The 25,729-nt window shown below is 35.0% G+C and overlaps 1 protein-coding gene across 4 annotated transcripts in view; it reads left to right on the plus strand.

Annotated features, from left to right (window-relative positions):
* Window positions 1-25,729, plus strand: part of PTPN4 (protein tyrosine phosphatase non-receptor type 4) — a 224,243-nt gene that overhangs the window by 167,308 nt on the left and 31,206 nt on the right. For all 4 annotated transcript variants that reach the window (XM_055380519.2, XM_019022677.4, XM_055380517.2 and 1 more), the window contains 6 exons: window positions 4,345-4,470; window positions 6,719-6,877; window positions 17,051-17,210; window positions 18,312-18,395; window positions 18,489-18,545; window positions 23,973-24,129. In XM_055380519.2, coding sequence (XP_055236494.1) covers window positions 4,345-4,470; window positions 6,719-6,877; window positions 17,051-17,210; window positions 18,312-18,395; window positions 18,489-18,545; window positions 23,973-24,129 — 743 coding nt within the window. The remainder of the gene's footprint in view (window positions 1-4,344; window positions 4,471-6,718; window positions 6,878-17,050; window positions 17,211-18,311; window positions 18,396-18,488; window positions 18,546-23,972; window positions 24,130-25,729) is intronic.

Below are 25,729 nucleotides of genomic sequence, written 5' to 3' on the forward strand. Positions count from 1 at the left end.
TTTTCTATGCATATACTCATAGAGACATTTTTATATATGTGTGTATATTTGTTTCCAAATTGTTTTAAACTATTTGTTGTTTGTTTTTATCATCTAGCATATCATGCACATTTTCTTTGCTGTTCAAAAATCTAGTCATTTATAATGGCAATAAATCTTTTAACAGTTAAATTCTTTGATTGTAAACTGTAAACTTAACTTTTAGGATTCCTCCCTTTACTGAGCCACGTCCCTGCCTCCAGAGTAGGAGTTGTTGCTAAGACTTTGTAAGGATGTCACAGTAATATGTGACATACAGCTTACATTTAGTATTCTACTATATGAGGAAATAATAGTTTATTACATTATGAATTAACATTAATAGAAGAGCCATAAATGGTAAGTTAATCTTTATTTTAAAAATCAAATGCATGAGATAATATACTTTATTTTCATTCTGTTGTGACTGATAGGAAAATTTGCACTGCAATATGAGGGGGTTGGACCAAATGGTGTCATGAGTTGTCTTCTAATCAAAAAATCCTATAATTTAAACCTGTGATAATGGAAAATCTTCACACCTAAATTACTTTGAATTCACTTATGGAAAATGAAATGAGTCCATGTATTTTTTTAAAAACTAATAACATTTCTTAAAATATTTTTCTGATTCTTAGTGTTGTAACACCATAACAATATACTTAAAACTTTTTTATTCCTTCTTAACAAGTTTCTTTCTTGCTTGACTTTTATAAAAAGTATAGAACATGCGATTTGATCACTAGTTGTATGTAGCATGTCCTAATATGAGTACCAGATTATAGGTGTATTTATATATTAAGTTAATATCACATATAAATGATTTCTTTATAAGTGTTAATGTTTTATTGTTTTGATCATATCAGATTTTAGAAATAAGCAGTTATACCTGCATCTTAGTTGTTCATTTTGTATATTCATTATTAAAATGTATAGTTGTTTAATAGGTTATTTTATAAAACAAATAGCCATTATTCCATGAATAGTAGAGGTAAAATTTCAATATTATAAGCCTCAGATAACTCTCTTCCTTTTGTTTTTCTGGAATTGTGTGGTTACTCTGAAATAATAAGGTATCAGCTACAATGAGGTTGTAATAGTACTGGGCTGTTTAATGATCTCTCTTTCTCTGAAAGATAAGCTTTTCTGGGATTGTTTTTCTAATATGTTAGGATCTAATTGTAATGAACAGATATATGTCTACCAAAATTCTCTAATGGTTTTAGTAATTATTAAGTTATTTTATTAAAGTACCAGATAATCCTAGAGTTCTTTTTTTTCCTTTGGGTTTTAGTTGGCAATATGAATAGATAGAAAAGGCTCCTCCTTAAACTTTTCATATAATAATTTTTTAGCAACCATTAAATGTTTTTTCTTTTTTCTGATTATCACCTCTTTGTGTTCGCCTCAGCAGCACATATACTGATTATCACCTCTTCAAATTGCTTTCACATTTTGCAGTTGTCATATAATATATCTAAGAAAAGAGAAAAACAATGTTCTCATACAACAGAAAAATAAGGTGCCCTAGACAGAAAAGAAGCTTACCACATCGCAAACACACTGATGCTGTGTGGTATTTTTTTCTCTGAAATTTCCACACTCAACAGGAAACATAGACAGCAAGCTTGAGTGGGTGGGTCCCTGAGGTTAAAACTGTTAATAAAATAAAATACATGAAGTTTGGTTTTAAGTTCAAAGTGTCCAGCCATGTTTAGTCCGTTAACAGCAATAAAGTGTTCTGACGCTTCAGACTAGGTGAGTGTGCTGGAATTTTTTTTCTTCAAATGACTTTTTCCAGCTTTTAGAAAATGAAAGCAGTTGATCTATTGATTACAGTTAGTGAACTTTCATACAGCTTACATTTCGTAGTTTAATATTTGAGGAAATAATAGTTTATTACATTATGAATTAGCATTAGAGCCATAAATGTTAATCTTTATTTTAAAAATCAAAGTTTTATGCATGAGATAATATACTTTATTTTCATTCTGTTGTGACTGATAAGAAAATTTGCACTGCAATATGAGGGAGTTGAACCAAACGGTGTCATGAGTTGTCTTCAAATCAAAAAATCCTATAATTTAAACCTGTGATAATGGGAAATGTTCACACCTAAATTACTTTGAATTCACTTATGGAAAATGAAATCTGAGTCAATGTATCTTTTTTAAAACTAATAACATTCCATGTCTTAGAAAATGCCTACAAGATTTTTGATTAAGGAAATGTCATTAGGCCAAACTAAAAAAGTTTTAGCTATGAATTGCTGAAATGACAGGACACTTGTGTGGTGTAGATTCATAAGTAACTTAAATTTTTCGTGGTTTAGTAAAATTAATAGGCTAAAATATTGCCCTGAAAATTTGGATATTCATAAATCATAAAATTCAGGAGGTAGGGAGAGACCTATGGGTCATATTATGCTAATAAATTTATACATTGAGATACAGAAACATAAAGAGGTCTGTCTAATAGGAAGCCGCATCTAGAATTCAGAGTCCTTATCATTATTTTAATGCTTCCTACTGTACACATAATAACAGTTTGTTCAGTTCTCTTTGGTCAGTGTTATTGTGCGTGTTAGTCCAACATTTCTTTTTACACGTTTAACATATTGGAAAGGAAATTCTAGCAGACAGTGAAACTTCAAACTTCATGAGATCATTATGTATCAGAATTCTAATGTTATTAAGTTTTAATGTAATCAGATGAGTTAATATTGCATTTGCTTTGTGCCTTCCTTGGTAATTGTTTTTTTTTTTTAGCCATACAGAAGTGTATACATAGTACATGATGAGAGGAAAATATCCCAATGAGCTAAAAAAGCAAGTCCAATACTACCTGCAATTCTTTATCAATATAGGAAAATCTGAAAATAAATCCAAAGTCACACAGCAAAGGCCTATGATTCTTATTAACTATAACCAAAAATAGTCTTCATTTTTAAATTTTACTCAAATAGGTATTTCTACCTAAATTTTTATGATCTGATTTTTGTAGGAAGACAACAGGATGTTTCATTTTTTGTAAATTGTGCTGGAATGGAAAATATATATAATTTTTATATGCTTCAGTTAATTACTGAAGTATAAAACTGTTTACAAGATGATTTATTATATACTTTATATATGTAGCTTAAATTATTCGCCTCCACCTTAACTCTGCACTTCATAAAGCCAGGCATTTAAAGAAATAACATATATTTTCAGCTAATTTTGTCTATTATCTGAATTTGCATATAAAAAATACTTTATTTGTTAACATTCCTAAAATTCTAAGGGTTTATGATCTCTGCATAGATCAGTATCTTTTGATCTGAATGAATCAATATGAAGATCTTTCTTTCTTTTTTTTTTTTTTGAGACAGGGTTTTACTCTTGTCACCCAGGTTGGAATGCAGTGGTGCTATCACAGCTCACTGCAGTCTCAAATTCCTGGACTCAAGTTGATCCTCTAACTTCAGCCTCCCAAGTAGCTTGGACTGCAGGCACTTGCCATCATACCCAGCTAATTTATTTTTTTAGAGACAGAGTCTCCTTATGTTGCCCAAGCTGGTCTTGAATTCCTAAGTTCCAGTGATCCTCCCACCTGGGCCTCCCAAAGTGCTGGGATTGCAGCACTGAGCCACCTCGCCCATCCAAGATCTTTTTTTAAAACATCACTTAGTTTTCATCTTTATCATTAGGATAGCTGATAATCTATAGATTGGTAACAAAACATATCCTTTTACTCCCCACCAATAGACAGAATTATTAACCTTCCAAAATGTTTTTGGAAAAAAGGGAAAAATCCACTAACCTACTATATGTAAACAGTTTTTTAAGTAGATAAAATGTAATATGCATAATTATTTTTGTTCTGTCTTCATTGAGGCAGAGGATTGGGATTTAGTTATAGAAGCATTCAGGAGATAATGTGCGAGGAGTTATTTAATACATCCCAAGATAAGCTAGTGTTCCAGATACTCTGGAATAGAAGTAGGTAGTATCTGTCTTGTCAGTAACATCTGAGAAAACATTTGGTAGCAAACCCTTCCCTTTTTACCTTTGTCCTTCCTTTTCTTGTTTCTTCTGTTTTTCTCATCCTTCTTATTCTCTATCTTACTCTTCCTAGCCTGTCTTTCCTTTATTCTTCCTATAAAGCCAATGTACATTCTTAGGAAGTTATTTGGTAAATAGCCTCTAAATGCATTAATTTTTTACAAGTAAACTCTTTATGTTGCTCATCTAGAACATAATCTATGAAAACAAATTGTAGGATTTGATTCATGGTTTGGGGTATAAAAATAAAACTTTTAACATATTATTTAATTTATTTCTGCAGATCCCCAAGTAAGCCCTTGGCACGGAAATTAATGGATTGGGAAGTAGTAAGCAGAAATTCAATATCTGATGACAGGTTAGAAACACAAAGCCTTCCATCACGATCTCCACCGGGAACTCCTAATCAGTAAGTGTGAATTTTGTGACCGACATCAGGTGTGAATTTTGCTAATTTCTAATTATTGGCTGTATATTTTTATGCCTGAAGATAAAGATACGCAAAAATTGAATTCTTTTGGTGAAACATGATTTTTGTTGCTCCAGAGCATTATTTTCTCTTTGCCTGCTGCTCATTGCAGAAGTAACATGGTATAGACTTGCGGAATGAGAGTAGCGCATTGAATGAGGACCCTCCACTCTCACTCTCCTCAACAGTTCACTTTCGCAGTTAAGAGTCCCTGATAAATGAAGATCTGTTAGACTTAAAATCTTGTATGGTTGTTGTTGACATACTCATTTTTCATGTGGATTCCCAGCAGAATTTCTAGGGAAGCATATATTGTTTGAAAATGCTTTGCAAGTGATTGTGATTCTCTTAAACCCCCACCTCAACCATGGCTTCAGCACGTTCTATGGCCTAGGAAAAGGGGTTTCCAGCACCAGTCCCCATAAGCTTAGCTCTCCCTGAGCTAAAAAGCACTGTGTGATTCAGCACTTACCGTATATGTACTTCAGTCTGACATTGCTCGCAAAAGTTGTTTGTTTTGGTATAAATGATTATAAGATCATAAACTAGCCAAATGCACCAGCCAAGATGTTGATTATCTTAATTTGATAATATTACAAATGTTGTATGTAATTAAGATAATGGTAAACAATTGTGTGCCACCATATTAACATACTTAGTTAACCCATAAGGTTCACTTATAAAATACTTGAATTTTGGTATGAAATATAATATTTGAAGATGTCTTTTTTCATAAATGTTTTACACACATTAATGTTTAATAAATTTGTATAAAATTCTAAACGTGGCTGGGTGCAGTGGCTCATTCCTGTAATCCCAGCACTTTGGGAGGCCGAAGTGTGTGGATTCCTTAAGGTCAGGAGCTCAAGACCAGCCTGGTGAACATAGTGAAACCCCATCTTTACAAAAACATACAAAAATTAGCTGAGCATGGTGGCGTGCACCTGTCAGGGGGGTGGGGCAGGGATTGCTTGAACCCAGGAGGAAGGGGTTGCAGAGTTGAGATCACACCACTGCACTTCAGCCTGGACCACAGAGTGAGACCCTGTCTCAAAAAAAAAAAAAAAAAATCTAACAGCTGGAGCATTGAAGGCTATTATCAGCTGAAGAATAAACTTCTACCATATCAGAACAGTTTATACATAAACAGTTTGGTTCACAGAGCTTTAATACTTAACGTGTTAAAGTTACTCCTAGAAAAAAATGGACTTAGTAATTTCTGTCTTGCCAATTTCAGGTTGCTTTTATCATTTTTTCTTATAAATGATTGCATATATTCAAAGCCTCATTAGCTTGTCTGAAGAAAATTCAGACCTTGTTTTTCTCTTCCCTTTTGCACAACCAGCCATTTCTCCATTTGTACCAGCAACACTAAACAATAATAGCAAGTTATAGAAAATAATAGCAAGTTAAGCCAAAGTACTCAAGTAACTAATTAACAGTAGCTCTGTTTAAGTTTTCTGGTTAATGAAACAATTTCAGATATAATCTAAAAAGATTTTTTAAAATTCTGAAGAGATAGTACAAGGTGGTGGTTAAGAGCGTGGGCCCTGGAATCACTGTATGCTTGAACTTGGGCAAGTTAATCTCTGTCTCATTTTTCTCATCTACAAAATTATATTTATAATAATGCCTTTCTTATAGTACTGTTATGAGGATTAAATGAAATGCTTAGAGAAATGTCTGACACATACATAAGTACTGAAATATTGTAATTAAAAATTGTAATAACACTACTTTGTGTGACTGTCAAGAGGATGGCAATATAGTATTCAGTATCTATTCTAAGGATTCAGAGAAAGTCCCATAAATAAAAACATTTATAACAATTAAAAAATAATTCAGACTAGAATATATTTCTAAATCATTTGTTCTAATCCCTTTATTTTATAAATGCTGAGTAAGACAAAATCGTAGTGACTAACACCTAGAAACATTAAGGCACTTAGAGATAGTAGGTAACTTTATGGGTAGAATCCTTGGCAGATTGTTGATTGTAACTCAGATCACTGACTTCCCATTCTCTGTTCCCTCTGTTTATATCACACTGTCTTTTTCAGAGATTGCTTAGTCAACATGGCTTGACTTAAAAACACATACCCCCTTTCTGATGTAACCATATATTAAGAAACTTGGAAATTTTGAATTGAAGCATATTTTTATTCAGTTTTTCTCCCTCTTTATTTAGTCGAAATTCTACATTCACGCAGGAAGGAACCCGGTTGCGACCATCTTCAGTTGGTCATTTGGTAGACCATATGGTTCATACTTCCCCAAGCGAAGTGTTTGTAAATCAGAGATCTCCATCATCAACACAAGCTAATAGCATTGTTCTGGAATCATCACCGTAAGAGCTTTTTTATTTTGCTTCCTCTGTATTTTCAAATGCCCCAAATTGCTTTACTTAAAATAATCTGGGAAATTAGGATATGCGATACAAGATTTTAATTATGCAACTTTTCAAAATTTATGTGTTTGCAATTATGCTCATTTGTTCCTGAGAGTTCTTGTTGCCTCTCCCTCCCCCACCCAGTCACTATGTTGTTATTTTGTTGACTTAGACAGTTCTTCAGTTTTTAGTATATAAACTCAAATATTTCTGCAGATAATGTAGCACTCTGGTCAAGGAGGAGGGTAGTTAAAGCAGAGTTTTCTTAATATTTTTAAAGGAAAAGAACCATAAGTATGAGTAAAAAGTGTTGAGAAAATTAAAATACTTACAAGATATGTAGATAGGTAAGAAGATTTTTTAATTTACCTATGTAGATAGGTAAGAAGATTTATTTCTTGAGAAGGAGAAATTGGTGTAAGATATAGCGAATGCGATCAGGGGTAAAGAGTGGGCCCAAGAGTGGTAGGTGGAAGAGAGTACAGGTGTAGGGTCATGTTTGTCCCTGGGTAGGGTAAACCAAGGAAGACTGGCTGAGCTATCAAAACAAGTAGGAGTTCAGCCTGCGTGATGTATATCTTGGTAAAACATTTTGATTCTGTGTATATATTATTAAAAATGGAGAAATAGGACAGATACACACTGTACAATGATACCTGTGGGGAATTAGTTGGCAAGAAATAGGATTGATGGGAGATTTAATATTTCATTACTTTAGAAGTTATAATTCTAAACTTTCCGGTTGATTTTTAATAATTATATATGTTCTAATTTGTAAACTTTAAAAAGTATAGTAATTAAGGACATGATTGAAATATTGATTTGATTTTTAAAATTACATACTTTTGTGACATAAAAATGAATCACATGCAGGAATCAAAAAGCCTAATTATTACAAACCAAAACCAATATAATTCTTGAGGCCTAACAAAATTATCTTTTTTCCAAAGAAAGACATATAAACGCAATTGAATATTTCCACATGTAAATTTTTTTTTTTTTGAGACGGAGTCTCGCTCTTTCACCCAGGCGGGAGTGCAGTGGCGCTATCTCGGCTCACTGCAAGCTCTGCCTCCTGGGTTCACGCCATTCTTCTGCCTCAACCTCCCGAGTAGCTGAGACTACAGGCGCCAGCCACCACGCCCGGCTAATTTTTTGTATCTTTAGTAGAGATGGGGTTTCACCGTGTTAGCCAGGATGGTCTCGATCTCCTGACCTCGTGATTCGCCCACCTCGGCCTCCCAAAGTGCTGGGATTACAGGCGTGAGCCACCGCGCCCAGCCTCACATGTAAATTTTATAGATTCACAAACCCCCAAATCACTTGCTGATATGGTTTGGCTCTGTGTCCTCACCCAGATCTCACCTTGAATTGTAATCTCCAGGTGTCAAGGGCAGGACCAGGTAAAGGTAGTTGAATCATGGGGGTCATTTCTTCCATGCTGTTCTTGTGATAATGAATGAGTCTCACAAGATCTGATGGTTTTATAAGTGTCTGGCATTTCCCCTGCATGCACTCATTTTCTCTCCTGCCGCCCTGTGAAGAGGTGCCTTCCACCATGATTGTAAATTTCCTGAGGCCTCCCCAGCCATGTGTAACTGTGAGTCAATTAAACCTCTTTTGTTTATAAACTACCCAGTCTCAGGTATTTCTTCATAGCAGCATGAGAATGGACTAATACATTTGCCATCTCAGAACACCTTTATTCTACTTTCCTGACTTGAGTGGAGAAGCAAGTTCAGGGTAGCTTGGAACTGTGAAGAGTTTTTGCTTCTTCTCTCTTGTGTACAAGAATATAAAATGCTTGGAGCCTTCTCCTTGGACATATATTTTATAAGGTTTATGTGTTTGTATTCCATTTTGAATCTATATTACTGCATTTGACATTCAACCGGTTTTTAACCTTAAGAATAATGAGAGAGTTCTGAAAAGATAAGCTTAATAATAATAACTTACTTAGTTGCTTACAGTCACTTTTACATAAATTATCTCACTGTTCTATTCAGGAGAATTCAGTGAAATAGGAAAGATATGTAATATCCATTTTATAGATAAGAAAGCCACACTTAGAACACTTGTCCCAATTTACAGAACAGAAACTCAGGCTTTCTGTAGCACGAGAATCAGCCAGGAGAACTTTGTATCCCCAACAAGATGTTATAGATGTTTTTTGATTTGCAATTTAGATAAAATACTTTGCAGCTTGGAATCCATAGATTTTAGTTTTTCTGCTGTCCAAATGTGACAAGAATTTAAATGATGTATTGGATTAAGCACAGAACATTTCAACATGTAATGAAATAGATTTTTTTTAAGGTTTTTCACATATGCCTTTTTTTAATTGTCAGATAAAATCATCTTACCAATTCTTTATTTAAGTGAGTACAGGAGGTTGCTTATACTGCTTAGAATAAAGTTACCATTTATAGGCTAAGGATAAAGTAAAGGAGACCACAGTCTACAACACAGCATCTGAATTGGATGGTTAAATTTATTAGGATACAAATTTCTAAAGGCGGCAACAGAGAGCTGCATTAACTGCAAAATAAGCTTTTTTTCACTGCTGTTGTTGAAGCATTTATAAGAAAATTTAAAGCTCAGTGGACTGAAATAAATTGTGCACATTTTTTCACACATCTTGATTGACATTTCTAACAAACTTTTGCTACTATGTGACAATATATTGCTCTGCTACCAGCATAGTACACTCGAATATAACATTTTCATTATTTACCCTCCACTTAACATTCTCCAAAATGTCAGATTGCCAAGTGTGGTGGTGTGCACCTGTTGTCCCAGCTTACTCAGGAGGCTGAGGCAGAAGGATCACTAGAGCCCAGGAGTTCAAGGATGTATTGCTCCATGATGGCGCCTGTGGATAGTCACTGCACCTCAGCCTGGACAATACAGCAAGACACCATCTTTTAAAAACCAAAACCAAAAAAAAAAAAGGTCAGAGTTTAAGATAAGCAAGTTATTTTTGGTAAAAAGCCCCAATATGAATGTTGGGCATTTGGAACACTTTTAGAATTATATTGCCATCTTTCCTTTCTCTTAACAACCAAAAGTTAACACGAATAGTACTTTTTTTTAAATGTGGGTAATTTTTTTTTTTTTTTTTTTTTTTTTTTGAGACAAAGTCTTACTTTGTCGCCCAGGCTGGAGTGCGGTGGCACAATCTTGGCTCACTGCAAGCTCCACCTCCCGGGTTCATGCCATTCTCCTGCCTTAGCCTCCCGAGTAGCTGGGACTACAGGCGCCTGTCACCACACCCGGCTAATTTTTTGTGTTTTTAGTAGAGACCAAGTTTCACCGTGTTAGCCAGGATAGTCTCGATCTCCTGACCTTGTGATCCACCCACCTCGGCCTCCCAAAGTGCTGGGATTACAGGCGTGAGCCACCACGCCTGGCTAATGTGGGTAAATTTTTTATGTGGGCAAACTGTGTACAGTATGTGTTTTGAGCCCTGGTACCCCCTCCTTTAGTACCTTTTAGGCAAATTATTGGTTTTAAATATGTTAAAACAATTGAGTTAGAAATGTTATCAATTAAAGTTAAATATGGATGTATATAAGCCCTGATATTTACTAATCTTGCTTTCTGTTCATTAAAATATAAGTAATTTGTGTTAGAATTTAAAATATAGCAGTATTACCATTTATAACCAAAACAAAGTGATTTAAAATAGTCATATTCTGGATATATTCTGATAAGTTCTGGGAGTTCTGTTGAGGCCTCAGATACTGACAGGGGTGGGGGATGCTTATTAGCATTTATCTGTTTTATAAATTGGCTTCTGAGAAACTTTTTTTTTTTTAGAAAAAGATTCCACTGCCACAAAAAGTTTGGAAACCTCCGATTTAAAATAACTTTCCTCCTTTTTGCAGTTACTTTGTTTTAGATGCAACTATATATCATAGTGTTTACGAGCACAAGCTCTGGATTCAGACTAGGTTTAAAACGTGGTTCTACTACTTCTAATTAGGTGACCTTTGGTGAGTTATTTTATCTCCATAAGCCTGTTTCCTCACTGTTAAAAAACAGGGTGATAATAATATCTACCTCAAAGAGTTGCTATAAGCATATAATAATTATATAGCTTTTTTCAGTTAAGCTCTCGGGATATATTCCAGCAACTTTTAATATATTATCAACAGTTTGTCTGGATATTTGAAGTGTGAGCATCTGGTTGAAGACAGTGAAGAATTCTCCAGATTCTCAACTTTATTCTTACATCCCTAATCACAAGATATTCTAGACAGACTTCATAATCCAGAACTGGCTTTTTGTTTGTTTGTTTATTTAGGGACAGGGTCTTGCTCTGTTGCCTAGGCTGGAGTACAGTGGTGTAAACACCGCTCACTGCAGCCTAGACCTCCTGGGCTCAAGTAATCCTCCCACCTCAGCCTCCCAAGTAGCTGAGACTGCAGGAGCATGACACCATGCCCAGCTAATTTTTGTATTTCTTGTGGAAACAGGGTTGCATCATGTTGCCCAAGCTGGTCTTGAACTCCTGGGCTCAAGTGATCCACCTGCCTCAGCCTCCCAAGTTGTTTGGGAGGATTACAGGTGTGAGCCACCGTGCCTGGCCATCCTCAAGTGTTAAATCCATTTCCCCGAGCCATTCTTTCCTGGACTATTCCATTCTAGTCTTATCTAATGAATCTCCGCAGCTTTGTCCATACCTCTTCAGTTCCTTTTGCTTGGTCTTCAAAGCTTTGCCTTTCCTCCACCCCTCTCAGCTACTGGCACTGATGATTTCCATCTACAACTCAGTTGTCCCCAATTCCTATTCCAGTCTTGATCAAGTCTAGCAATATATTGCGAACTCTTCAAATACTAGGCTATTCTAGGACAAGGAAATAAAAAAATCGAAGGTTTGAATAGAAGGAGATATCAAGCCATGGGGACTTAGAGAATGTAACATATTAGATGCTGTATTCATGGCTTCAAGACTAATTACAGGTCCCCGGACACTGTAGCTGCAGTATGCTTACCTACCATTCATCTCTGGCTAAAGGCTCTGTCACTTGCACTTGGGAGCTAAGGGCAGACACCTTGAGTTTGGTTGAAACCAAGAATCTCAGGTTGCTGGAAGGCTTATTCTGGAATAGATTCCTACTGATAAAATCACATGACATTGTCAGTTCTATTCTTAGATATTACTCATATCCTTGATAGTTTACATGAGCTTTTTAAAGTGCCTTGTGCGTTAATTAGTAATCAACCTGAAATGACATTTACTTTGAAACACTGTCATTATCAGAATAAAGTAGCCAAAGTGTTAAGAAGCCTGAATTTTGAATCAGAATTTTATCTGTATCTAATGTAATATAAGTAGAGTACAAGTTGGGTTAAATGCGTAATTGAAGACTAGAATAACAGTAGTGATTATAGTTAAATGAGACATGTTCTCTTGATCTACATCTTAGAAAATAAGGGTTTGTTTTTTTCTTTAAGAGACAGGGTCTCTTTGTCTCCCAGGCTGGGGCATAGTGGCGCAATTATAGCTCTCCACAGCCTCAAACTACTGTTCTTGAATGATCTTCCCATTTCAGCATCCTGAGTAGCTGGGACTACAGGTATACACCACCATCCCCAGTTTATTTTTTTAAAAAAATTTTTTGTAGAGATGGTGTCTTGCTATGTTGGCCAGGCTGGAAAATAAGAGTTTTTTAAAGAGCCATCATTTCTGGCACATTTGTATTAGTGTCTAACAAGAATATAGTTTTTGTTTTCTAGTCTGTTGGAATAAATTTTATGCTTCTGTGACAGATTTCTATGTACAATTGTGCCTTTACCGTTTTTTTAAAAAAATTCATGATTTTCAAGGGTTGTTCATTTTTCTTTTTTAAAAGTAATAAAATAATCCCTTCAGGATTGCATTTTTTTCTCACTTTCCCTAACTCAGATCTTTTCCAGCTCCCTTCCTTAAAGCCAGATGATTCCTTCCACTTGTATGTCCCCAGCTACAACCCTGATCCCTACTTCTTTCTTTAGTTTCTATTTCCCTACTCCTGCTTAAACTGCTTGTTAGTAAATGCTGGCCTTCTTTGAAAATTAAAGGTCTCTTCCTTGAGGGTACCAGCTGTAATTTCTGACAGGGCTGTGTTTCACTATGCTGCCTGGTTATTCTCCAAATTGCATCATGTCTCTTCATTCTCTTATACTTGGCAGATTTTTGTGTGTGTGCACTTAGAAATAGTATTGTTTTTAAGAATTGGACTGTTTCATGACATTATTTTTAATGTATCATTTCTAATTATAATGCAAGGTTTACCTATGAAAATCATCTTCCTAGATAACTGTTTAAGTAATAAATATATATGATAGCTGTACAATAGAAATGAAGAAGAAAGTTATTCATTAAAGTAAATTGAATTAATATTCTTGGAGTATGTCTTTTAAAAAATGTAATTGATAACCTTTGCCCAATATTTGAATTTCAGGAGTCTGTGTTGACATCCTTGATTACTTTTATAGACTTCAGAGTGTGTGTGTGTGTGTGTATAGAGTTTGGTTGTGTATGTATACAGTTTGGTTATTGAAATTAGAAGTATAGAAAAGGGAAACAGTTACAGGGATTACTGTGAGAGTACATAATTAAATTATAAGAGCTCCCTAGACTAACCTAACCCTCTGCAGCAGTCAGGCATATGGAGAGCCTGTCTGCCACTCTCTGAAAAGTTACTTTAATAAGAAAGTTACATAAGACAGTGAGAAGGCAGGTAGCTCTGTCCTGAAACCCAAAGTTTTACTGTCCTTTCGTCTTCATCTTAATCTATACTTCATTCTCCTCACCTTTTCCTTATAATTTGGCTTAAATCCCAACCCCAGCATTTATACTTGGGCTCTTTTCCTATCTGTATCTTCCTGCTTGATTTGATTGTTTAAAAGAGGTTAAAAGAGGTTATTCTCAAATACCCGGAGTCTTGCAAGTAGCACGGGATGGAGATTTGTGTAGATTATAGAGCTCATGCTGCATCTAAAGACAGCAGCTGCCACTTGGCTTTATACAGTGTTTGACAACTGGTACTGCAGGCCCATTCTTTCTGGAGCTTCCAGATTTTTCATCTTGAAAATCTAGATTTGTATGCAATTTTAAAAATGTAATTGTTTAACTCAATTATTTTTATAAAAACAATGAATGGTCCAAATGTATGTTGGCCAAAATTGGCCCATAATCCATGAATTTATAACTGCTCTTTTAGGACAATAATGTCTAATCATAATTGCGCAATAAAAACCACCTCTGGAGGTGTTTCTTGTAACCCCAGAAGTAGAGATTCAACAGTTTTAGCAAAATGTACCATAGAATCAGTGCTGTCCCTCTCATGTAACTGAGCATTGCCACTGTTAGGCCCATACTGAGTATGCCACTGTTAGGCATAACTGAGTATTGCCACCGATAGGCCCATACAGGTTTGGCTCACTTAGATGTACCACTGCTGATCAGGCTTGAGTTTCTCCTGTATATTTTGGTGCTGTATTTAAACTGATAGCTGGACCAAGAATAAGGAAGGTTGCCCTGACTCCATTTTCATATGTTCTCCACCTTACACCCTTTCCCACAGGCTTTTAGTTTTGAATTTTTTTTCTCAGCTTTTAAATTTAGCTTTTAAATATTTCCTGGTTATGACAACTGTATGCAAAAGCAGAAAGAGTTTCTAATTATATTGCCTAAGTGGTTACACTTAGGTCCAAGTAAGGGGTGAAACCTGTTATATATGTCGAGTCCAATTACTTCTGGTATTTGTAAAGTTTTAGAGATTCTTATCAACTGCCTTTTAAAAATGTTGCATCTCTTAAGTGCTGCTAAGGGATGTCCATCTCTGTGTGCTCTAGTCCTATGTAGTAGGCCGTGGTTGAGTTACATATCTCTATTCTAATCCATGGAAACATTTCCCTAGACAAGCAATACTTGAATGTATGGGCCCTTAGAAGCTTGTATTCTTGGCAGTTGAAAGTAACATAAGAACTACTACATTTGGGAGCTGGAAGCCCTGGCCATTAAGGCAGAGCTCAATGAAGCTTTGGCTGAAAAAGAGGGTTGTATGCTCTGATGCAGTCTTTGTAGACTTGGCAGAATTTAGAGCATTTGTGCCCTGAAGTATTTCTATGCAGACATCTAGGCTAAGTGGGCATTGCTGTTCACTTGCTTCTTTTGCAGTTATATTTTATACCATGTTATAAAATTTCAGAAAGACTAATCTTTCCTAGGAGAAACTTCTCTGGAAGACCATACAATCACATCATTCATTATTAATCCCAGCTGACTTCCTTGGCACTGATCATACTTTCTTTCAGTTTCACAACACTTATTTACTAGGTGTCTAGCAGCCAACCTCTCAATAAGCTTACACCTCCTCTACAAGGGAGAACAGATGTATCCAAGGGTCACTCTGGCAGTAAATCTCTGTATCAGTTATCTTGTTATGCTTGATCACAAATGAGCCTAACTTAAAGAGACATAACAAAAGTTCTTTCTTTCTTACATTATATATACATTATGTGTCATCTGTGGCTGTGCTCTACCTTATCTTCATTCTGGGTCCCAGACTGGTAGCATTCCCTGTTTGGGACATGGCTAGTCTCATGGCCAAGGGAAAAAAGCATAATGAAATCATAAGCTGTTTCATTTTTTTCTTTTTTTTTGAGATGGAGTCTTGCTCTGTCGCCCAAGTTGGAGTGCAGTGGCGCGATCTCGGCTCACTGCAAGCTCCGCCTCCCAGGTTCACGCCATTCTCCTGCCTCAGCCCCCCGAGTAGCTGGGACTACAGGCGCCTGCCACCATGCCTAGCTAATTTTTTTTGTATTTTTAGTAGAGACAGGGTTTCACCATGTTAGCCAGGATGGTCTCAATCTCCTGACCTCGTGATCCGCCCACCCCGGCCTCCCAAAGTGCTGGGATTACAGGCATGAGCCACTGCGCCCAGCCCATAAACTGTTTCTTAAAGCTTCCTTTCAAAAGTTACACATTCCACTTCTACCCACATGTCATTGGCCAAAGCAAGTCACATGGCCAGGCCTAATGTCAGTGGGGGGAAGAAGAACTTTTTTTTTAATGATAGTATCATCTAATACATTTTCCTTATCTCCAGACCTTATAGCTTGGATGTTAGGTGGACGTCCCGTCAGTCAACAGAAGAGCAGATACTAGGTATAAAATGTGTGCTTGAGTGCCACATCAGCAGCCATGTGGCTTGACACAGTAGCTGTCATCTCTCTTATACCTGTCCTTAGGCAATAAGACAGTAATTCTTTTATCAGATAATAACGCCAATAGTGGTCAGTGTTCTTATCAAGAACAATTTTCCCCTTACCTATTTAATCTTTTACTTCTCCCAAATCCACGACTTCTGTGGATGCATACTTCTTAAGACACAAGTTGAACCACAAGTTTCTACTTTTGGCCTTTGTGGAATGCTCACAAGTAATGTTTTTATACATTTTATGCTTGTTAAAAGCTAGAGTTTCTGACCTGAAGTTACCTTTATCATATCTAGCTCTTTTTATCAATTCCTGTTACCACAAATTGAGGCTTATGCTCTCTAATGTTAATTGGATTTTGTTTTCTCATCTTAAATCATATGTTCTGACAATATCTCAACCAGTTTTGGCTCTGGTGATGATCTCAGCACTCTTACTCAGATTTCCAATCCTCACTGCATCATTGAATTCATTACTTCCATGAATCGTATTTTATTTCTAAATAGATTAGGCCAATCTCTTAAGCTATTTAGGCTGGAATAGTTACTTTATCTGTGGAACTACCCAATTATCAGTTCTGGATTTTCTTGCCTACCTTATTCCTGGCTACCCGTGACTCCTCTGACAACCTTAAAAAATTTTTTTTGGAAAGATGTTTACTTTGTTATAATAGATTAATAGGTATCTTCACAGGAATACCTTGATAATATATTTTATTATATAATTGTTTATAAATTTGATAAAGTAGGAAATTAGATTTATTACTTCAAAGTTAGGAAAATTTTCATTAAAAAGTGGCACTTCCAAATAAATATGGTATTTAGAGCCTGTCTCCTACCAGACATTGTAAATATGTGGGTTGCTTGACCCTAACTTTTAAAAAAGTTATGAAACAACTTCCAAATTTGTTTTCTTGTCTAGATCACAAGAGACCCCTGGAGATGGGAAGCCTCCAGCTTTACCACCCAAACAGTCAAAGAAAAACAGTTGGAACCAAATTCATTATTCACATTCGCAACAAGATCTAGAAAGTCATATTAATGAAACATTTGATATTCCATCTTCTCCTGAAAAACCCACTGTAAGTAGCTTCTTCAGATACTCTCATTTTTATTTGAATTTTTTAAATCCTAAATGAAATTTCTTTTGTACTGTGGCAGTTTTTAGTTGTAAGTTGTATTACAGTACCTTCTCTTTTTCATCATATTCTTTGGTCCTGAATTGTGCCATGATGTAACTCAATATAAGTTCTATAATTAGAAGTGATCATGGAGTACATAGAGTATATAATTAAATAAGCTGTGGGATTAAGGGAAGATTCCTAGAGGAGATCATCTCTGATAAGAACTAGTCAGATTTTTTCCTTCAAAGAGCAGGCATAGAACATACTGAACAAACTTGCACGTTGTGCACATGTACCCTAAAACTTAAAGTATAATAATAATAAAAATTAGAAATAAGAATAACAGTAAAGAACATACTGAATGAAAGAAGCCCAGGACAAATAGCCATGTGTTGTAGGATTTCATATATGTGAAATATCCAGAACAGTCAGATCTGTCAAGAGACAGTAAGTAGATTTGTGGTTGACTAGGCTTTGGAGGATGGCAGGTGGGAAAATGGGGAACGACTGCTAATGGATACAAGATTTCTTTTGGAATTGATGGAAATATTCTAAAATTAGATAATAGTGATGTTTGTACACCTCTGTGACAAGAGTAAAAATTATGGAAATATACACTTTAAATAGGTGAATGATATGTGAATTATATCTCAATAAAGCTGTTTTTTAAAATCACATATATCAAGCAGTGGAAGTATCATTTGAATTCATGTAACACTTATGAGCACCCTCTGTATACTCATACATATGAACCTGGCTTGCTATGAGCCAGATTCTACGGATATAGCAATTAATAAAGACGGACATGGCCCCTGTTCCTCCTGTCACTTAATAGTCTAGCATATGCTCGCAAGAATGCATGAGAGGATATATCTGGTTGGGCTAACTGCAAGTTATTAGTCAAAGAATTTACTCTTCTGAACTAAAATTTTTATTAGAATTATGATTTTTTTACAAACTATGCATAATATAAGCATACAAAAAGTATGCTTCCTATATATCTGAAGAATAGATTTTAAGTGAAGAAAATTACAAGTTATTTAATTTTGTCTTTTTAAGCCTAATGGTGGTATTCCACATGATAATCTTGTCCTAATCAGAATGAAACCTGATGAAAATGGGAGGTTTGGATTCAATGTAAAGGTAATCTGGAATTTATTTTATACTCAGTTTTTAAATTAAGATGTTCTTATTTTGGTAATATTTGACTAACATTTTACTTATTCTCTTTTTAAGGGAGGATATGATCAGAAGATGCCTGTGATTGTGTCTCGAGTAGCACCAGGAACACCTGTGAGTTATCTAAATGTTTCAAATAAATCCTGTTTTCAAGAATATGTATTTATTTTATAATTCTTATTAGTTTAAATAAAACAAGGAATTTCATCATTTCTTTTATTTATCAAGTGTCAAATGTTGGCTGAATCTCTTTAAGTTGCTGGGAAGTTAGTTTTGACTTGTTCTCTGTAAGTATTTAAAATCCCTGTTTTTATAAAGAAGCTATTTATGACTTTCATTGCTTCTAAAGCATTAACAGATTCTATCAAAATAACCCCCTTAAAAAACAAAATATAGACAGAGGTATAGTTTTGTGGGGGTTTTTGTTTGCTTGTTTATTTTTTATTAGAGTAATTTAAGTACATTATACTTGCCTATGCACTCCTTTAAAATTTTACTTTAAATGGAAATGATACTACAAGGATAATTTTTAAAACTTTTTATTATGAACATTCTAAACAAAAGTAGAGAAAACTTATATATCCATTATGATGAATCTCCTATTACTCATTGTTCAGCTTCCACAATCATGAACTTTCTGTTCATCATAGGACAATTCTTAACTAATTGTAGGTACATCATCTTTATTACTGTTTTATATAACAAGTATTGCTTTCAAATTCCTATTTATGTTGTCTACTCTGTTTACTTTCCTTTTTCTTACCTAAATGATCTTCAAGCACCTTTTATCATTTAACTATCTCTCTGTCCTAGGAAAGGTATGAACCAGCAGCCTAAGAGAGGGAGGCCAGCTATGCTTTTTTTTGGTGCTTTGCAGCAACCTCAAAGTTGGTTTGAAAATCACAATTGAGATTGATCAAGGATATCATGTTATGTGGTTTTGGTTCTGGTTTTTAAGGACCTTGTTTTTTGCGAAAATAACAGGGTACTCATGGAATACCCCTGGCATGAGCATAAACACAGAATAGTTTATTTAAATATAAATACATCAGATAGCTATTGAGGTGTCACACAAAACTAAAGAGCATGAATGCAATCACACCTCTACAAGAAACTTTTAAAATCATCGACTTTTCTGCTTTTCATCTGTTTCTTTTTATGTGATTGTTTGATTCCTCTCAGTGTGAATGAATTTGTACATTGAATCAGCCTACCTCTCAAGCCACTCCAGATAAACACTCCAGTCTAAGTAAAAACAGTGTACTTAGTAGCAGCTTCAAGCAGAGTTTTGTAACACCACTACCACACACACACACACACACACACATCAGATTGTGACTCCTAAGTCTCCACTAAATAGAAATTGTGTAACTACCTACTGCTATTGTGATCCTCAATCCATGTAGTAGGATGTGACTACTAATAACTTCCAGGTTTGTATATTACCAGCTCAGTAGCCCACAGGGACCTCTCAGTCTAAATTATAAACTCCTGGGATGTAAACCCTTAATAGACCCAGCGTGGATCCTATTTCCTTATTTGAAAAAAGTCCGTTATGACTGGGGGACGAGACCGGGGATATTATGTATAAAATGACTCCTGGGGACATACTATTAATATGTATGTAAAAGATGGGGACAAAGATGGTAGAGATAATCCAAAATTATTTATTTTATATATATTTGATGGGAAATATGAATATGATTGGGACTGCAGATGAAGGGATGAAGGATTGATGAATTATCTATCATGTAGAAAGTTAATAGATAATATCTAAAACAGAAAAGAATAACAATAGAGAGATGTTAGAGATGCAGAGGTAAATACAGAAAGATATATCTAAAGTGTTGAAAAAAGTTGCCTCTAGAGATGGGGAGGTGGTAGGGAGGAACACAAACAGTTTCTTAACAGTCTTATAAACCTAGTCAAATCTTTTAATGGTGTGATTTATAACTTTGCTAAAAACAAAAATTTAAGACTTAAAAAAAAGCAGTTGTATATCTTTTGGCCTGACAATTTCACATTCAGGAATTTCTCCTAATGAAATAATTTGACTAGGGAACAAAGAGTACTTACACAAGGATATTAATTGTATGGTTTATAACAGTTTAAAGTGGAAAAATAATCAAATGTGGACTAGGGAACAAAGAAATACAAGGATATTAATTACAGTATGGTTTCTAACAGTTTAAAATGAAAAATAATCAAAATGTTCATCGTTAAAGTTGGGGAAACAAATTATATGTTGCTTTGTGTCTATTGAGATGGTAATGTAACTATATAAATATGGAAATATATCCATAAGATGGCATTATGGAAAAATATATAATTTCACATATATGTTTGAACCAGTTTATTAAAATATTAGATACATAGAAAAATTCTGGAAACATGCTAAAAAAGTTAACAGTGGGTAATGGAATTACAGGTATTCTGTATTTTTTTAATTGTCTGGATCATGACAATGAGCATATATTGCTCTTATAATTAGAAGAGATAATACACATTTCTTTATTTACATGACAGTTGTAATAGTCAATGACTCACACGCATAAAAAAAGTATTCATTTTTCTGAGCAATGAATATGGATAGTTTTCAATTAAGTCAAGGATTCAGAGAATATTCTATAGATATATTCATTTCCAAACAGAATTCTAAGACTGTTAAGTTCTCTTTTTAATCTGTACATATTGTTGGTAATTTTTCCCTTCTGCCATGTAGAACTATGTTCCATAAATATTGGCTGGAATTTAGAACAAATTAAAACATAGTCATTCTATTGGGGGAAAAAATTAAAACAATAGGAATTTATTATTTTTGTATTATTTTGTTAATTTAGAGATCACCACAACCTTCTCATTGGAAACCACAGTTTAGGCAATTGGGGGAAAAGGAAAAGGTTTCTGTTTTTTTATGAATACATAATAGTTGTACATGTTTATGGGATTCAGATATTTTATTGTAATTTTTTATATTGGACATCTTCTGAAATGGATAAAATAACTCCCAATTAAAGTTATGATTCTCTTTCTGTTTGATAATCTTAGCCAAAAGCTGTTGCTCCAACAAAACTCATTTTAACATACAGTTTATTGGCCGGGTGTGATGCTCATACCTATAATCTTAGCACTTTGGGAGGCTAAGGTGGGAGGATTGCTTGAGCTCAGGAGCTTAAGACTACCCTGGGCAACATAGTGAAACTTTGTTTCTATAAAAAAAATTTTAAAATTGACCAGATATGGTGGCACACGCCTGTGATGCCAGCTACTCCAGTGGCTGAAGTGGGAGGATCACTTGAGCCCAGGAGTTCAAGGCTGTAGTGAGCTATGATCACACCACTACACTCCAGCCTAAGCAACAGAGCAAGACCCTGTCTCAAATATATAGCAAGACCCTGTCTGAAATACACACACACACACACACACAGAGCAAGATCCTCAAACATATATTTGAGCAAGACAGGGTCTTGCTCTGTATGTGTGTATATATACACACAAACAGTTTATTTAGACTTGTCAGATCAGAATGAAATGGAAATTAAAAATTGTGACATATCTGACAAAAGGCATATTAGCTATAAGAGAGTTCCCTTTAGTGATAATGGATACAGTAAGAGATTCATAGCTATCCTCTTTAACACACAGACCACCTCTTTTTTTCTGCCATCTACACTATGCACAAAATAATGTGAGGGAAAGCTCTGTCTGCTATAGCCCATTATTATATTTTCCCCAGTACCATTGGCTCCCAATTCACTATACTTCAGGTATCTCAAAGACATTTACAAAAACTTGGAACTAATTGGTATACAAAAGCATCACACTGCTAGTGCACAGAGGGAATATATGAATGTCTGTCATCTACTTCACTACATAAGTAGACAAAAAAGCAACTTGAGAGAATGAGCATAACTCTAAATTTGAACGTTCCAGATTTTAAAGCTTTGGGTTGAATTATCTCATCTTTATCTTCACAACAACTCTAAGAAATAATCAGAACTTTTCATTTTCAGATGTCTTTTCAGAACTTCAGATGTCTAATTAATCACTCATTTCAGAAGCAGCAGAGTAACTTCTAGACCAGTGTTTTTTCCACTAATGACAGTGCCTTACTGGATTTTATTGACTTTGTGTTGATAAAGAATTTCAGTAGTTGTGCTTTTATTTCTTCATGCCTTTACCACAAGCAGTTCCCTTTTTTGTAAGATCCAACCCCATCATTTCCTTCTCAACCTGGCCTATCATTCCTCAAAATTCACTCTCATATGTTTTCATTGCTGTGTTCCCAGAACATGTCCATATTTCTATTTCTTTTGTCTCTTTTCCCTTAATTGCTGTTTGTCTTCTCACTTTGTGCTATAGTGCAAGACTATAAAAATGACCATGCAAGATGAAATTGTGCAGGATCTTGATGATTAATGGGAAAAATTATGGTTGTTCCCATGACCTTTAAATTTATTGTCAAAACATTAAGAATTTCCTTTACTGTCTCTTATAAAGGTAAAAGGAAATGAAAAAAAATAGTAAAGCTAATATAGGATTTTGTGTCCTGTAATTCAAAACATTAGAAACACTGAGAATTTAAATGTTTTATTTTCTTGTGAAAACTCATTATGAGTAGTTTAAACGGTGCTTGCCTCCTCCCCGTGGTACAGCTTAGAATACCAAATGAGCTTCATTTCTTGCCTTGGCAAATTGTCCTAATACTGTCTACTTGACACACTTTCAGTACTTTGTCCTCTGAACTTCTGATGTTGTGAAATATCTCCGAAAGTTCCTTTGGCTGCATATCTGGGGTCTCTCCAACAACAGTGTTAACATTCCCGTGGTCATCTATTGCTTCTCTGACTGTATTTATGGTCCATTCAAACTTCACCTCCAGCATTATTCACTTTGCTGCACTTTCATCTTTTGTGATCAATTTCCTCTTTAGATTTAGGTTATTCATTTTAATATGGGTTTATCACTGGGAGACTAGGAGGCAGCCCAACTACATGCTTTCCTGTCTGCACTTGAACTGAAAACAGATGACCATCAGACTTTGGAAGAACTGATGTGACTGGCCACTGATGATGATGTGTGTCTGTTATTTATGTAGTGATTTTTGCATTGAAGCTAGCAGCAAAGTTTGTACTTTTTACAGTTACACGGTAAATACACTGTGGTAACTAAAGTTTGAATTGTATTGTTGGGGGACTGGTGTTATTTAATTAAATCATGGTAACTGAAGTTTGTATGTATCTAGACAGTGTAAAGCTAAAGCTACTTGTGTGTATGTACCTGGAAATCATCAGTCTTATTTGTATGTCTAGGCACATAATAGGTCATCATCAGGAAAGAAATTGTTGAATGAAGAAGGAACAAAAATACTCTCTCTGGCAAAGCTAGATTTCTACATTTTTTAAATAGATGAATAAATGAAAGATGCTTTTCTATATGTAGTTTAGTTCTCCTGCTATTGGGTCTATTAAAATAAATTCCTGTGCTCTACTTTCAGAAAGTTGCATGCCAATCTGAAACCTTATCTATATTATATTACAGGCTGACCTCTGTGTCCCTAGACTGAATGAAGGGGACCAAGTTGTACTGATCAATGGTCGGGACATTGCAGAACACACTCATGATCAGGTTGTGCTGTTTATTAAAGCTAGTTGTGAGAGACATTCTGGGGAACTCATGCTTCTAGTTCGACCTAATGGTGAGTACTCTATGTAGTACCAGATAATTTATAATAATTTATTACTGTTCATTACTGAACACAGCAGCCAGATTTCTGACATAAAACATAAGTCACCTAAGTTTCCTGCTCAAAGCACGGTGGCTTTCATTGACACGTGGAGCAGAATTCAAGTTCTTTGCCCCCCCACCCCTTGCTCCCACTCAGCCTTGCTTACTTTCCTCTATTCTACACTAGCTTTCTTGCAGTTCCTCAGATCTTCCAATCTAATCGGCTTATTAGGGTTTTTATCCTTGCTGTTCCCTGTGCTGACATACTCTTCTTGATTTTTTTATGACTTATACCTATACTTCATTCAGGTCTCTGCTCAGATATCATCTTCAGAAGGGCTTTCTCTCCTGACTACCATAGCTAAAATGGTCTCCCATTTCCCCTAAATGGTAATAGTTGTAGTACTAGTACTCAATAAATACTAGTTGAATGAATGAAAGTAAATTTGAACTCTGTTCCACTTTTAGAAAATGCCATAACAAGCTATAGTTAAAGTGTTTTTAAAATACTGCCTTTGTTTTCAGTATATGATGTCTACTTGCCTAATCATGTCATCTCCCAATCTGGACAGCTGACTTGTTAATTCATAGTCATAGAATTCCAGGTTTGGAGAAAACTTGAATGCCATAAGCTCTAGCTCTTTGGCTAATTGCATGAATTTCCTCCACAACAACCTCAAGAACATTCTACCAATGTAGATAGAGCACTTTGTGGCTCCTGAAACAGGTCATTCCATCTTTGGATAGCTCAAACTGTAAATTGAACTAAAAGTCCATCTTTCTTCAGTCCTGCTCCTAATTCTGTCACTCTGTGCTATGCATTATAAGTTTAACCCCCTTTCCTTCAGTTTTTTGACAATAGCTAATTTTACCAGAAACCCACCTCCCTTTCTCCAGTTTAACAGTCCTAGAGTCTTCAGCCAGTGTTCATATGGCATTGTTTAGAGTTCCCTCAACACTTTATCAGTCTGCTCTAAGAAAAAAGTTTTGTATGTCTAATATCCCAGGATTAGACATATTCTTCTGGTTTTGTTCTATACAATTTACTATTAATCATTTTTTTAGCCACAGAATAATTATTGTTAATGCCATATTACCACTTGAATATGTACCATAGGAGAGTGAAATATCATTCGAATTCTACTTGTCACCACCACACCCAACCCTGCAAAATTTTGCAAGGATATTTCTTTTTTGTAAACAAAAAATAAAAAATCCTCTTTGTACCTCTTGTTCACAAATAGGCGTTTTCATTTTATCTTCTTCACTTTGTGTTCTTTTCCATTAATGGTCTAGAATTGGCTTTCTAGGAAGATTAAAAGGACTTCAACAGAACATTCTATTTTGACTTTTCAAGGAACTTGTTCATTTAGACTTGATACTTAGGTGAGTCATTAGGTGTTTTCTGTCACATACAGCTACTTAAATTTTAAACCAGGAATAACATTTTTTTTCTGTATTTATTGTATTATATTTTCTCTTGATAATAGATCCTAAAGAACTCAATGATATTAGCTAATAGTTATTAAAAACTTTCTGTGCACCTAGGCTCTTTTGTATATTTTCATTTA

The sequence above is a fragment of the Gorilla gorilla genome, chromosome 11, assembly GCF_029281585.2.
Source record: "Gorilla gorilla gorilla isolate KB3781 chromosome 11, NHGRI_mGorGor1-v2.1_pri, whole genome shotgun sequence".
NCBI classification, from domain to species: Eukaryota; Metazoa; Chordata; class Mammalia; order Primates; family Hominidae; genus Gorilla; species Gorilla gorilla.